The sequence below is a fragment of the Talpa europaea genome (genome assembly GCF_964194135.1).
Source record: "Talpa europaea genome assembly, chromosome: 5".
NCBI lineage: Eukaryota > Metazoa > Chordata > Mammalia > Eulipotyphla > Talpidae > Talpa > Talpa europaea.
The window spans coordinates 58,896,031-58,911,229 of record NC_140071.1 but is presented as its reverse complement, the minus strand read 5'-3'; the positions used below and the strand labels follow the sequence as shown (position 1 = coordinate 58,911,229).

Genomic DNA, 15,199 nt, shown 5'->3' with positions numbered 1-15,199 from the left:
TTAGTTCTTGGTGTGTAATTTAACCACTATGAATTCTAAGAGATAAGGATTAGTCATCAGAGTTTAGCAAGCTAGTTATTCAGTAATTTCACAAGAATCATAAATATATTTACATAGCTTTTTTTTTTTTTCAGAAAGACAACAGGTACAAGTTATTTTCAAAACCATAAACTAAAATTATTAAAACACATATTATATGCATATAAAAGGCAATATCATGTAGTAATTCATTCATATAAACTATAATCAAGTGATAACCAGTCTAGGTGTGTATAAACTCAGAACACACACAATCACAATGTACACACACACACACATAGTAATGGTGACAAAGTCCAAACAAATGGTTAATCATTGTTTCCCCTATGGGAATCAACACCGCAAGGACTTCTAGGCTGGAAAACCATGGATGTTCAGCAAATGCAGCACAGCAATGGAAGTTAAGATTCTCAAACAACAAATGTTTACTAAATGCATATTATTACACAAGTGGCATTTAGCCCCTCGCAGTGGACACAAAGACTTTTAGGGACTTAAAATCAGCTTTTCAGAGCCTCCCTGGTGGCACAAGGGGTTGAGACAAGGCCTGTGGGGCTGCCCACAGCCTCTGCAGCTCAAGTTTGATCCCTGGCCTACCAGGGAGCAAACCACATGGCGCCATGAACCTCTCCTGACTCACCCACTGGTTCCCTCAGCACTGCACTTTGGTTGATCTGCCTGTTCTGTTTTCTGATTTGTCTCTGGTGTATCCTCACTCCCCCCGACACATCTCTGGCCTGTACCTCAGCTCTTGTATACATAAATAAATCTTTAAAAAAAAATTATCTGTTCAGTGGTTGGACCAGTTTGCACTCCCACCAGCAATATAGGGGAGTTCCTTTTTCACCACATCCTTGCCAACATTTGTTGTTGTTTGTTTATTTGATATGTGCCATTCTTAGGGGTATAAGGTGGTATCTCAGTTTGGTTTTGATTTGCATTTCCCTGATTATAAGGGATGTTGAACACTTTTTCATATGCCTATTGGCCATTTGTATTTCCTCTTTGGAGAAATGTCTTTTGAGTTCTTCTGCCCATTTCTTGACTGGAGGTTTCTCAGTCTACTAAAAATGGAGCTACCATACGATCCAGCAATTCCACTACTAGGGATCTACCCAAAGGACACAAAAACAGTGATTCAAAAGAAGACCTGTACACCTATGTTTATTGCAGCACTATTTACAATAGGTAAAACCTGGAAACAACCCAAATGCGCAAAAATAGATGACTAGATCAAGAAGGATGTGGCACATATACACAATGGAATATTATCCAGCAATCAAAAAAGATAAATTCATGCCATTTGCAGCAACATGGACAGAGCTAGAAGGAATTATGCTCAGTGAAATAACCAAAAGGAAAAAGAAAAATATTTGATGGTTTCACTTATAACAGGAATATAGGGGAACCAAATAAGACATCAGTGTAAAAAATAATAATAACAGTACAAAACACAACAAAGCAAAAAAGACAATTATAGACCAGAGACATAGTGCAGGGGAGGAGGAGGTGGGAGAGGGATCTGAAGGAGGGAGGGAGGAACACAGGGGACTGTGGTGATGGTGCATGGGTGCCTTGGGGAAGGAAAGTCTGTGGGGACTCAATCCGAGGGGGTGGGGAGAAGCAAATATTGTCTAAAAAAATTTAAAAAGTGATAAATGTTAAAATTAAATAAACATCTGGACCTCCCTGGTGGCGCAGCGGTTGAGCGCTGGGTTGCGAAGCTGCCCGCAGCCTCTGCAGCGCCTGTTCGATCCCCGGCTGCTCCCTGGCCACCAGAGGAGGGTCCCACATCACGCACAGACCTCTCCTGCCCCCCGCTGCTCCCCTCAGCAGTGTACTTTGGTCCTTCTGCCTGCTCTGCTCCCCGCTCTGGCTCTGGTGAATTCTCTCACCCTCCCGCACTTCTGACTATACCCAGTGCATGTATAAACAAACAAACAAACAAACAAATAAATAAATGTCTCTATAAATAAATAAATAAATAAGCATCTGTTCAGTCAAAACACATACTCTCTCACACACTGACAGAAAATAGAAGACAGGATAAGATAGAAAGTGCCAAATAAATGGCAACATCTGTATTATCAGAGTTCAAGGGCAGATCTGACCAAAAAAGTCAAGTAATCTGGCCCTCCACACACTTGCTCATGCCCAAAGTCAAGACACTACTCCCGGTGTTTTCACTTTCTCTTTAAACCTTATATTTAATTTATGATATATTGAACCAAAGAAAACAATCTCATATATGCCATCTTAAAGAAGAGAATATTTACTTCAGGTTCCAGAGACATTTCCATTCTAAAAGCAGATATTTTGCTAAGTCAAAGATCATTCTACAATGGGGGATTTGGCAGGAAGGCTGGCAGAGGAACAGGAGATTGTTTGAGGTGCGTGCAATGGGCTTTGGTCCTCCTATCTGGCGACCAGGTCTTTCACAGGCAGCCGGTGAGTCAGGCCAGCTCTGGTTACCAAGCAGTTTGCTGCTTTGTTGCTTAGTGACTTGAGCCAGTCAACCATCATTTCCAGCTGGCTCTTCTGGAACCAAACCTTAATAGGTTTCTGACTTGATCTTTCACTTTAGAGCTCAAGCCTTTCATGTCTTCTTCTCTGAATCATTGAAAATAAAATTATCCTGATTGAATAACCTTAGATTTGCTATAACATAGCCATTAATGGTTTTTTGTTTGGTTTGGTTTTTAGGCCAGTCTCATCTAAAAACTACTCTGAATCATAATGTATTGTTGACTCTGAAATCATCCTTAACCAAACATACATATATTTCTTCTATAAATTTTTATCAGAAAAAAGGATGGCTATAGTCATGTAAGTCAGATGTGTAAATAAACAAATTGAGGATCCCCCCCAAAAAAGTTTTGTCACCACCCTTCTATTAACTAACCACCATTTTGTAAAACCCTGTGCACTCACTGTTGTAGCTTTCATATGCCTGCAGGGAGGATAAGAAATGTGAATATGACTATTAGTCCAGAGGAAGGTAATGCTGAAAGAACATGGGGTGGAAAGTTAGGTAGATCAGGGTTTAAGTTTCTATTCAATTCATATCTTGGCTGCATAGCTGAATGATCTTGATTATGTAACAAATTTTAGGGTCTCAGTTTTGGGATATGTAAATTATAGTTAAATAATACTTAAATTCACCTTGTATTGAATAGTTAATATACATAAAGTATCTGACACACTAAATCATTAGTGGGGCAGCTAAATCATTAATGGCTATATGTTATACCAAATCTAAGGTTATAAAGCTATGTTATTATGAAGCTAAAGTTTTGATTCTAAAATTAAATCTGATCATTTCTTCTCATGCCAACTCAGGATCTTATTTTGAGATTAAGTATTTTACCTGAAAAAGCTGGTGAACATTTATATCCTTAAAATTAGCATGAAATGATTATTTTTCTATTTTGTATATTCTCTAAAAAAGACTTAAGATGATATATAGTTGAAGACACAGTAAAATAAAATTTTAAATTAGAAATTTTATATTTATCTATAGGCTGCGACATTTCCCACATAAAAGCGTGGCTTCCAGATGGTGTCCTAGAGTGATTACCACCAGTACTTTGGTTCTGAGGGCCCCAAAGCGTTTTTATGAGTCACACAATTATTAAGTAACTCTGTCCCTCTTCACCCATGCAGCATCCAGCTCACTTGCTTACAGCAGCAAGTTGGCACATGCTATTAATTACTTATCTTCAATGTACCGTAGGTTGCTATCACTTTGTAAATTTAATTAGTCAATTTTTTACTTGTAAATATCAAATGCCTTTATAACCATAAGTCTTATGACTATAGAGTCTGCAATTTAAAAGACTGAATATAAGTGACTAGTGCAGCTGGAAATATATGGCTTCAGCTATACTAAATTAATCACAAATTTAAAAACATGATTTTTCCACAAGCAAAACCATTTATAAACAATGACATAATTTTGTTACACTGGTGATAAAAAAGCTTCTTCTTGGAACTGCCTCTTGAAGAACAATTTTGGTAGCTTCCTGTCTAAGGAAAAAAGTGCTGAAACTCATTTAGTTACTTAGCCTTACAGGAATTTGTTATTTATAAAGAAATGTATACAAAGAAAAAATTTTAAAATTAAAGTGAAATTTAAAACTTATTTTAATGGCTTTGAAATTCAATTTTTGAATTCTCATTCAACATTTCTATCAATTTTATAAGAAAAAACATTTTTGTTTAGAAGTATATTTAAGTAGCAATGGATTCATTTGATACACTTCATCTGTTTTTTTTTTTTTAAAGATTTATTTTATTTATTCCTATAATAACTGGGCCAGAGGTGAGGGGAGTATGGTGAGAGGATTCACCAGTGACAGAGTGGGGAGCAGAACAGTAGATCTACTGAAATATAGCAGTGGACAACACAGGAGAGGTCTGCTGCACCATGTGGGTCACCTCCCTGGCGGAGAATAGAACTCATGCCAAGTGTCTGGAGATAGCTTCAGAGCACTGACTTTAACCTCTGCACCACCAGGGAGGTGCTTCATCTTTTTTTTTAGTGTAAATGTCAAAGGTCACAGGAAGTACACACATGTAATAAACTACCAACTCATTTCAATGCTTTCTTCATTTATCCTCAGTAACTATTTGTCATATTTCTATCTTTAATTCCTTAAATATTTTAAGTCGATTGGTAAGTTCTTGAAAAGGAATGTCTTCCTGGGATCTTTTAATTTTCGTAAGTCTAATCGTGCCATTCAAAAGTTACAGGCAGGGCCTCCCCGGTGGCGCAGCGGTTGAGCGATGGTTTCCGAAGCTGCGCAGCCTCTGCAGCGCCGGTTCGATCCCCGGCTGCTCCCCGGCCACCGGAGGAGGGTCCCACGTGGTGCGCAGACCTCTCCTGCCTCCCGCTGCTCCCCTCAGCAGTGTACTTAATCAGTCTGCCAGTTCTGCTCCCCGCTCTGGCTCTGGTGAATTCTCTCACCCTCCCGCGCTTCTGACTGTACCCAGTGCTTGTATAAATAAATAAAAATAAATCTTTAAAAAAAATTTAAAAAAAAAGTTACAGGCACCCTTAAGCTGCAGTTTCCCTAAGATTCCAATTGAGGACACAAAATCAGTTACACTAGGGACACAGTTAAAGACTGGGCCAGCTGGCTCCGCCCAACGTGCTTGCATTACTTCCTGTTATGCTCCCTAGATGATTTCCGCAGGAAACTTCCTTTCTACATCCTGAAATCACACTATACTCATAACCCAATTCTAGGTTCCCAGCTCCCTGGAGAACACCAGCAATGCTTTCTTCTGGGCATCCTCACCATAAGGAACAGAGACAAAATAAAATTAAGTAGGGCAAATGGAGGAGACTTGGAACAAGGGAGAGAGTTCTCAAATAAAATCACTACATAAGGACTTTGAAAACCTACTCAGTGTATTAGTGGTTTTGTGTGTGTGTGTGTGTGTGTTTTAATCTTAAAAATTCTAAAGGAGAAAAAGGGTTTCTTCCCCCTTCTGTAACTTGGAAATTTAAGGTATATTTCTCTCTTAAACAATAAAAGTAATTACAGTTTCTGAATAAATTATGAATCAAAAAAGCAAAGGTTTGCTTTTATTTTTTTTTAGTTTTATTTATTTATATTTTTCATTTATTTATGTATTTATACAAGCACTGGGTACAGTCAGAAATGCGGGAGGGTGAGAGAATTCACCAGAGCCAGAGCGGGGAGCAGAGCAGGCAGAAGGACCAAAGTACACTGCTGAGGGGAGCAGCGGGCGGCAAGAGAGGTCTGTCGCACTATGTGGGACCCTCGTCTGGCAGCAGGGGATCGAACCCACGCTGCAGAGGCTGCAGGCAGCCTCGCAACCCGGCGCTCAACCGCTGCGCCACCGGGGAGGCCCAAAGGTTTGCTTTAAAACATGTATCATTTTTACATCCAATGAAAATGCCTAGAGAAGAAAATTGTATAACAAATAAAAAATATGGCCAAAACACTTATCAGTCTCCCTAAAATCTTAAATATTTTCCACAATCTCCTGAGAGGCCTTTCAAAATTTTACTTAAAGAAATTATTTTATTTAATAAAATTACTGTTTATTCTGGTTTTTGATATACTGCAATTAAAGACACATGTATACACAAATTATAAAGATAAAGACATTTGCATATGATGTGGATATCAGTTCACCCTAAGAAACCCAGTTGCCTAATTTCACTTGTACATTGTCTAGAATACTATCCTTCATTCAGTGCATAGAATACAAGGCAAAATTGAAGAGAAAAATCTAAAAAATGTAAAGACCATCCTGAAAAAAACTTAACTAGAAGTTAAATTTCCTTCACCAGCGATTCCACTGACCTTGGAGTTGATGCTGACATTGGAGGGAATCCCTTACTTGCATGAAAGCAGGGTCCTATCTATTCTCATCACACCAAGAGGTACCAGATAGTAAGTAAAAACTGATAAATTATAGTCTAATTTAACACATAACACTGGTCAAAATACCAGTCGAATATAATTGTTACTAACAAACATGGTGGGAAAAGCAAAAGTAAGATATGCCACAGAATTTGAAGAAACCAATTACTTCCACTTGGGGGAACTGGAGAAAGCTCTCAGGAAGACAGAGACTTGTAAGATGTGGGGTGGGCAAACAAAGAGAAGAGGCACAATGTCCTGTGGTTCTGCCCAACAATCCCCCTCCTATTCATCTTCGTTCCCATAGCAGGAAACTGACAGACACCCATCCTCCCTTTGAAATCTTGGTCTGTAGTTCAATATAACTACAAACAACTGACCAAATAATCATTTAAAATTTAAACATGTTCCTAAAGATTCAGGAAGACGAAGGTTGGAATGAAACATACAGTACATAACAAGGGAAATATGAGCTTATGATATTCACTATTTATCCTTGTGTAACACCGAAATTTATGCACAATTGTACTTAATGAATTCACAACATTAATAGATACTACTTCTATTACTATTCCCAGGAAGTTGAGTACCAGGGAAAGTAATGCAAATGGTAAGCAACTGGTTCAAAAGTCCACAATTAGTCAAATTTCAAATATAAGCAGTTTAGCTTCTTCGTAGATGCTCTCTGAATGAATCACACAACATCTGGAGCATTGTGTCAACTCAGAATGTTATTCTTCAAGTGGGTCAAAAAGATCAGCAATAACAAGAGCTATTAAGTGTGTGGAGAAAAAGGAAACTTTATACATGGTTGGTGGGGATGTACATTGCTCTAGTCCCTATGAAAAACAATATAGAGGCTTTTCAAAAAACTTGAAAATAAATCTACCATAATTTTTAAATACTATCATGCTGGTATCAGTATCATCAATCCCTCTTCAAGGTTTCTACCTGAAGCATACAAAAACACTAATTCAAAGGGATGTACGCACACCTATGTTCATTGCAGTACTATTTTCAGTAGCCAAGCTATGGAAAAACTTAAGTGACCAATGACAATGAGTATATAAAAGAGATACACACACACACACACACTGAAATATTACTTGGCCATAAAAAAGATGAACTCTTATCATCTGAGCAACATGGACAGAACTGGAGCGGATTCTGCTAAGTGAAATAAGTCAAGAGAAAACAAACGCCGGATGATTTCACTCATGTGAAATATGATGAAACAAACAATAACAAAAAAAAAGAGCAGACAAAACTAAACCAACCCGGGCCTCCCCGGTGGCGCAGCGGTTGAGCGCTGGGTTGCAAATTTGCCCGCGGCCTCTGCGGCGCGGGTTCAATTCCCGGCTGCTCCCGGGCCACCAAAGGAGGGTCCCACATGGCGCGCAGACCTCTCCTGCCGCCCGCTGCTCCCCTCAGCAGTGTACTTCGGTCCTTCTGCCTGCTCTGCTCCCCGCTCTGGCTCTGGTGAATTCTCTCACCCTCCCGCGCTTCTGACTGTACCCAGTGCATGTATGAACAAAACAAACAAACAAATAAATAAATAAAACATGCCTCTATAAAAAATAAAAAAAAAACCTAAACCAACCCTAACACTAGAAATCTATAGAATTGAGGCTACCAGAAGAGTGTGGGGGGAATAAAGTGGGGAGGGACTATGTGTAGGTAAAGTATCAGGCTTTTCTGCCCTCCTGCCATTAGGACTGATGATGGATCCCTGCCATCCTGAATGCATGCCTGATGGCTGGCACCTGGAGTGGGGTGTGGGCCTACGTAGGTGGGTACACCTGGGCTGAGAGACTGGGCTTATGAGGGCGGCGTCACGGGGGCACCAATGAAACGAAAGAGAGCGAAAAGAAGGGAACAGCAGAGCGAAAGGAGCAGAGCAGCAAAGGCCACAAGAGACCGTCGGAAAGCCCAGAGAGTGAAGACTTGGCAGGCCTCCCATCCCCCAAGCAACCCTGCCTGCCGTGTACCTGGTAAATACCAGGAAAAGCCTGAAAAGGCACGGAGGGCTCCAGGACTCCTCCTTCACCCGGCTGCTCAGTCATAGAGATCCTGCTCTGGCCCTTCCTGCCACTACACTATGGTAAAGGATTATTGGGGCTTTGATGGTGGGCATGGTGTGGTAACACACATTTAAGAGGTGTGAACCCATACCCCTAAAATATATACAGTATTGCAAACTAACATTATTTCAATAAATAATTTTTTTAAAAATGGGTCACTGAAATCTGGTAATAACAATCAGGATCAGCCTGGTAAAAAGGGCACACAAAAGATGAAATAACTTAGGGTATTTACTTTTAAAAAGAGGAGAATTTTGAAAAACCATAAAACTGAAAATATAATGGGTATGGCAAGATGAACAGAAGGGTCCTGGGTCTCTGATGGGTTACTCCAAGCCTGTTGTCTTAAGGCCTATATTATGGGGGAGTAGAGACTCATGCTGTAAGGATTCAATTAAGATCGTGGACCCACAGGTGATAATTATAGGGAAGGAGATTTCAACTGTCAATAATCAAGAACTTCCCAATGAATAGATTTATGAGAAAACAGAATTATTCTGCCTGATCTTCATTCAGGAGGTGCGCAGAGACATTAAAGGGCTAATAATTACTCTATGAATTCAACCACAGTATATAAGGAGAATCAGGAAACCATTAACAGAGTGCAATGGAGGTGGGCTACCTGTTCGCCAGCTCTGTTTTACTTATTCCTGTGAACAGAGTTATGTTCCCCAGCCTCTATTGCAGTTAGATGTAAACAGAACTGACATGTAGCTAGGCAATACCAATACTTCTAGGCCTGCCTCAAGAAAATCACACACGCCATCTTCTGTGCTCATTTCCCAGATTCAGCTAAGCCTGACAACCTCAGAAATCATGTGTGACAAATAGTGGGACCACAAGATTTTGGGATCCCAGGTCCAGAAAAACCCCAAAGAAGGCCCCTCTGAAAGGTGCATAAGCAAGAAATCAACATTTACTGTGTCATCCCACTGAGAAGAGTATGTTGTAGAGCAACGTGATTACCTTAAATAAACCACACACCTCCTAATATTTTGCTTTTTCTACTAAAGTGTAAATTATTTGAAATTAAAGAATAACTCCTGTACAACTTTGCAATCAGTAAGTACAAATACTTTTACTCTATAAGCATTAAATATGTGATGGTGGAATAAATTAATATCAGGTGCAAGAACCACCATTTGGGGTAGGCACGCACAAGGCACGTGCTTAAATGGCTGGCCACCTAATTTAGGAGGAATGGAGTATTTGAGAGTGGTGGTAGTAGTAGCAGAATAAATAACAATGGAAAAATACATGCTACAAACATACACATCAGAACTATTTGAAATAAATTTTTAAAATTCCACATGTTTAGTAGAAATTATGAAAGCACACATGGGATATTTGTGAAAAGATGCCTGTGGATATTAACAAAGTCTTGGGGCTCATTGAACCAGCATGGAAAATGTGAGGTACTCTTTCCAATTCCCTTGCTAGATGCTTTTAATCCATGAAGAAAATTGCTTCCTCCTGAGTTATACAAAATCAGCACCTTGATTTTGATTTTTCATTTCATTGCCCCTGATCTGGCTCCCTGCTCTGGGTGAGACCTGATATACCAAGATGAACTATTGGCAGGAATTGAGTACTTGGAATTTCTCCAAACAGTACCAGAAAAGGAAGTGCCAGAAATTTTAGAAGAAAGTCTTTTTTCATGAGATTTCCTGCCTTCCTTACATCTCAACATGTCCAAATAGCTCAGATAACCTTCAGCTGAACTCCAGGTTGCTTCATGCTGAAATAAGAGGCAGAGTTGAAGCTTACCTACTCAGCAGTGGGTACAATTTAGGAACTATAATAAAAAGGATCTCAATACAAAAGGGATACTGGCTACCAAATTACGGGCCTGACTATCAACTCAAGCCAGCTTTCTTGCTCTAGCACCTGATACCTGGTCTCAAGCAAACCCTCTTCCTGAGAGCATCTCCCAGTGTTTACAGAGGCCTTTCATTCATGCATATTTACCTCTTGACACATTTGCAAAACAATATCTTCTCCAGAGAGGTCATCATTTTTTCATAATTTCTGTAAGTGTGAAATTTTTAGTTTTGCCTTTATCCCTTTGTGAGTATTATATCTAACTGAACTCAGAAATGTCTTCTAGTTATTAAATCTTGGGAAGAGTAATACTTCCCAATTAGAGATCTAGTATTTAAAATTCTGAGGTCAGATATTTCTTAGAGCAGAAAAGGACTTTTATTTCCTTTGCTATCTACTTTCATCCATGACATTAATGCATTCCTGGGCACGGCCATGTTGCTAGTTTAGATTGTGATTCTACTTCTTCTTCTTTCCTAGAAGTCTTCCTTCTGTATTTTTTCCCATTCTTAGCATACTCTTTGGTTTTCTATGTAAAAACTATTCAGTCAGTTCCTCACCTAACATGCCCATTATTCCTTATGTTATGTATGTTTCCTTTTTTATAGTTTATACTCATTTTACCAAAATGTGGAAGCAGTGTAGTCTGTACAGCAACCTAGAACTAAAATTAAGTGTGCATCACAGACCCATCCCTCTCTCACTTATCATGGAGAGAATTCTCTCAGGCAGACATCCCTGATACCCTCACACAATAGCTTATTTTAATATTTGTTATTACAAGAGTAGGAAAATACCAAGATTCATCTAGAAAAGTATATAAAATAATATGCATAAAACATGTTCACCCATTACAAAGAAGGTAAAAAATTCATACTGAAAATAAAGAATATTATCAAAATATTCAGACTCCACATTCAAAAAACACAGCAACATTACCAAGTATAAGTCTGCAACTTCTGCACAGAATTCCTAAACCCTTTCTTCTTTTCTTTAGAAAAGCACCTTGAGATACTGACATAGTCAAGTCAGTAGTGAGGAGAGGTTTTATGGGGACACATCACTCACACACTCATCCATAGTCTCTACACATTTCTGTGCAACAGTGAATCATGCAGAAAACAATAAATTATGATTTCCCCACTCTCCTTGCTGGTCCTCTCTTTCCTAGGCGGCTGCAGGACCCGGCAGGGATATTACCTTAAGAAATCCAAGAAAGGACATCACATCAGTATGCGAGTAAAACTGCATTCTTATTTGACATCTGGAATCCAATTTTCTTGTAGGAACTTGCAATAAGAATTGAACTTTGAGAACCACCCACCCGCCCTAGCTCCTTCACCAATCTTAAGGATTCTTGCCCTGACTTGGAATTTTGTGGGGTTCATTGTTAAGGTAGATTACTTGGGATAAATCACAGGTGAGGCATGATGATGGTCTTTCCTCCCCACTCCTAAAGTGAAAGGCGGGAGGAGCAAAAACCATCCAGGAGGAACAGCCACCATTTCCGAGGATCTGTGCAAACCTTACCATGTATGTGCCACCGTGAAACGCCGCTGTTTCGGGATGTTGCTACTGAGAAGCATCCTGCGCAGGAGCCTCGGGGAATTCCTCGGAGAAATCACTGGAGAGAGCTTAGGAGAAACCGATTTCCTGGCTGTCTTGGACTTCTCATGCTGCAACAGGTTTTCCCGCAAGGATTTCACCAAATCCTCGTTCAGCCAGGGGTTTGGACAATGCGGATTATCCACTTCAGGTACTGTTAAGGTGTCCGGGCTAGTCGTCTGCTGAGCCATTTCCCAGGCCAACTTTGTACAGTTGGCAAGAATCCAGGGCAACGTGGTTCCCTGGCCTTTTTCCAGTGACTGTCTTGCTCGGCGTCCGAGAAAATGTCCAGGGACGCAGGTCGAGTGCAGCTGCTGCTAGTTCATTCGACTGCCAGCCTCAGTCTCTCAGTGGAGATGGGGCTGCGTGTAGAAGAGGCGAGCGCACTCCCCAGCGGAAGCCTATTAAACGTCACCCCTCCTCTGCGGATCCCCTGCCAAAGATCACTGACAAGCTCCCAAGGCAAAGGAACATGGAGGGAAGCCGCTGCGCTAGCACGGCTTTTGTCAGCGCTACAAAGCAGCCTGTTAAACTATTGGAACTAATGCGCCGCAGCTGCTCCAGTGACTTCTGCTTATGTACATAAAAAAGTCCTGGGGGGAGGGCTCAACCATCAGATGCCTGCTGCTCGGTTGTTCAGCTAGTCTTTTCATTTGCTTATTCCTGAATGCAAAGGAAAGAAAAACTTTGAACTTGACCTTCCTCTCCCACAAGGGTTATTTTTCTCCCTTCAATCTACGTTCATAAAAGAAAATGGCTAGTCTTTGGTTTTTATAAGAATAAACAAGCACTAGCTAGCAAGGAGAAATAGTTCCCGGCTTGCTAAACTCAATTTGATGCACCTTATAAAACAAATGCACTTCTCTCTCTCTCTCTCTCTCTCTCTCTCTCTCTCTCTCTCTCTCTCTCTCTCTCTCTCTCTCTCTCACACACACACACACACCCACACACACACAATCTTGCTAGCCAAATTGTGGCCTTTTCAAAGCAGGAGTGACACTATTTACATGAACAAATGGCATTTTTTATTTCTTTTCTAAAACCAAGGACCTTCCAGTGGGACAAATGTCTTCATAAAAGTATTTAAAAATTGTAGCTCCAACTGGTGCTTACAGTATTATACTATTGTATGTATAAAATAAATCTTGCTTCATAATTATTTCCTTAATTGACTTGTAATGCAAAATTTGTAAAGTCATTCTACAACAAATCAAGGGAGTTTGAATTAAAAGACAAGTAGTGATTTCTTATCAATTTAGTTTGCTACTGGAAGAAAAAGGAAATGTGACAATTCAAGTATGAAGGTGATAAATTCTGTTAAATCTTATAGTATGGATACTAGAAGTGCAATATTAGAATTGAATTGGAAGGAAACCCAAAACTGCCATTAAGGCACATGCTCAACAACCTAGTGATGCTATTTACAATAGGACTGAAATCAAATCACTTTTATCAGCACCTAGGAATATTTTTCATATTTATAAAACAGAGTAACTTAAGAAGGAGATAGGAATTGCATCGAGATAAAATGGAGAATGGAATTACCCAATTCATTTTTTTGTTTGTTTCTATGATTACTATTAGGTCAACTCTGAAAGTTTCTCTAACCACCATCCTGATTTTTTTGCATCAAATGTCAAAATTTTGTGTATAAAATGTTACAGAAAAGTATGCTCTCAGATGTTTTTGTCCCTACTAGGGTTACTAGCTGGTGTAACTACAGAATTTAATGGGGCATAGGTGCTGACTTAATCAGAAAATCTGTTATACAAATACTCAAATTTTTTTGGTGTGATTATTCTTATTCCTAATCAATTATACATATAGTCACTAGTCACTGAAAAGGGGTAAAGGAGTAGCCAAATTCTGTAAAGTGTGCTGAAAGACTGAAAGTGTTGTAGAGCAACCCCGATAAAAAACGGGGTGCCTGACTGTGGGTCCTCACCCGCGCACTTAAAGCCTGTATGGGATTATCTCAGGACATCATTTCCCCCTAACAAAAATAGCATTAGGATTTGTGTAAAACAGGTGTGCAATTCTTGTCTTTTAAAAAGTTCACAACTTGCTGGAAAGAACTGGATGATGTTTAAGGTGCTAGAATACTGAAAAAGCGAAATTATCAGATACAGAAAATACAATTAAAATGCTGTGTGTAAGTGATGATGGAGATCTGGCATGGAGTAAAATATGAAGTGGGGAAGGTTCAAAAACTAATGCAAATGAAGATAAGAAAGAGTGCCCTACCAGATGAGGAAGTAGAATGTGCAAATCCAATAAAGAGGTAAGCAGGCTTTGTACTTAAAAAAAAAAAAAAAAAAAAAAAAGGTAAAACAAAACTCCTAGCACTCAATTAATAGATATAAAACTGGTTCAGGTTTGCAGAAATATTAATTCAGAGAGAAGGATAAAGACACCAAAGTAAAAGTCAGCAGGGCAAAAAAATATATAGAAAATTTACCTACCTTATAAAGATTTATTCAACAAGTATTTATGGGCATTTATTTTGAGCTATGCACTATACTGAATGTTCTAAAATATTTAAAGATTAACTTGATGCTGTCTTGGCCCCTGGGAGTTTTTAGTAGGGTAGATTAAATACAATGAAATAAATTAACATGACAAAGTGTAACCCAAGTACCTAGAGTAAAGCACAGAAGCTGGAGGTATTGTCTGACTTTAAGAAAAGTGATTCTTGGTGAGAGAATTAAGGAATTGATACTACTAAGAACAATGTGGAACTTATATTGGGAACTTAATTGAGCTTGAGGGATTCTAGATTCCAGTTCTTAATTCCAGCAACCTTCACTTAAGAGAAGTAAACATTTGCAAGCTGGTCTCATAAACAGCATGTGCTGTGAATGCTTAGACAGACTGGGCACTTTGTTGATGATCACAACTAAGCTAACAAGGACATAATAAAGTTCAACAATATTCTATTACTCAAATTGATTGAGGGTTGTGGTTAAAAGTGGACTAAAACTGAACAATGTCATCCTGCAAATTTCACATGGCTTTGGTGCATGTCAGTACCCTCCTAAATCTCCCCAAATGATATTATGAGTGCTGCTTTAAAAAAAAAAAGTTAATTTTGTTGAGCATTATTTGCTACCCTTTGAAACATCTTTAAAGACCTTTAGTTGGCATGTTTCAAAATCATGCTGGAGAATCACTTCTTTAGGAAGCACGAATTGTAAAGTCCTGAACCAAAGATGGGTGAGGCCTAGATAGATTGGCAATTTTCTTTCTAATAACACA

General features: G+C 39.2%; 1 protein-coding gene across 3 annotated transcripts in view; it reads right to left on the bottom strand.

Annotated features, from left to right (window-relative positions):
• The window catches only part of PDE4D (phosphodiesterase 4D), a gene marked incomplete at its 5' end in the record, with an annotated part of 1,035,071 nt that overhangs the window by 657,730 nt on the left and 362,142 nt on the right, over window positions 1-15,199 (bottom strand). Inside the window, one exon of one of the 3 annotated variants that reach the window (XM_084234301.1) lies at window positions 11,870-12,135. The exons of the other annotated variants lie outside the window; for them this stretch is intronic. Coding sequence (XP_084090427.1) covers window positions 11,870-12,135 — 266 coding nt within the window. Of the gene's footprint in view, window positions 1-11,869; window positions 12,136-15,199 lie in introns of those variants that run through there. 3 annotated transcript variants of the gene reach the window in all.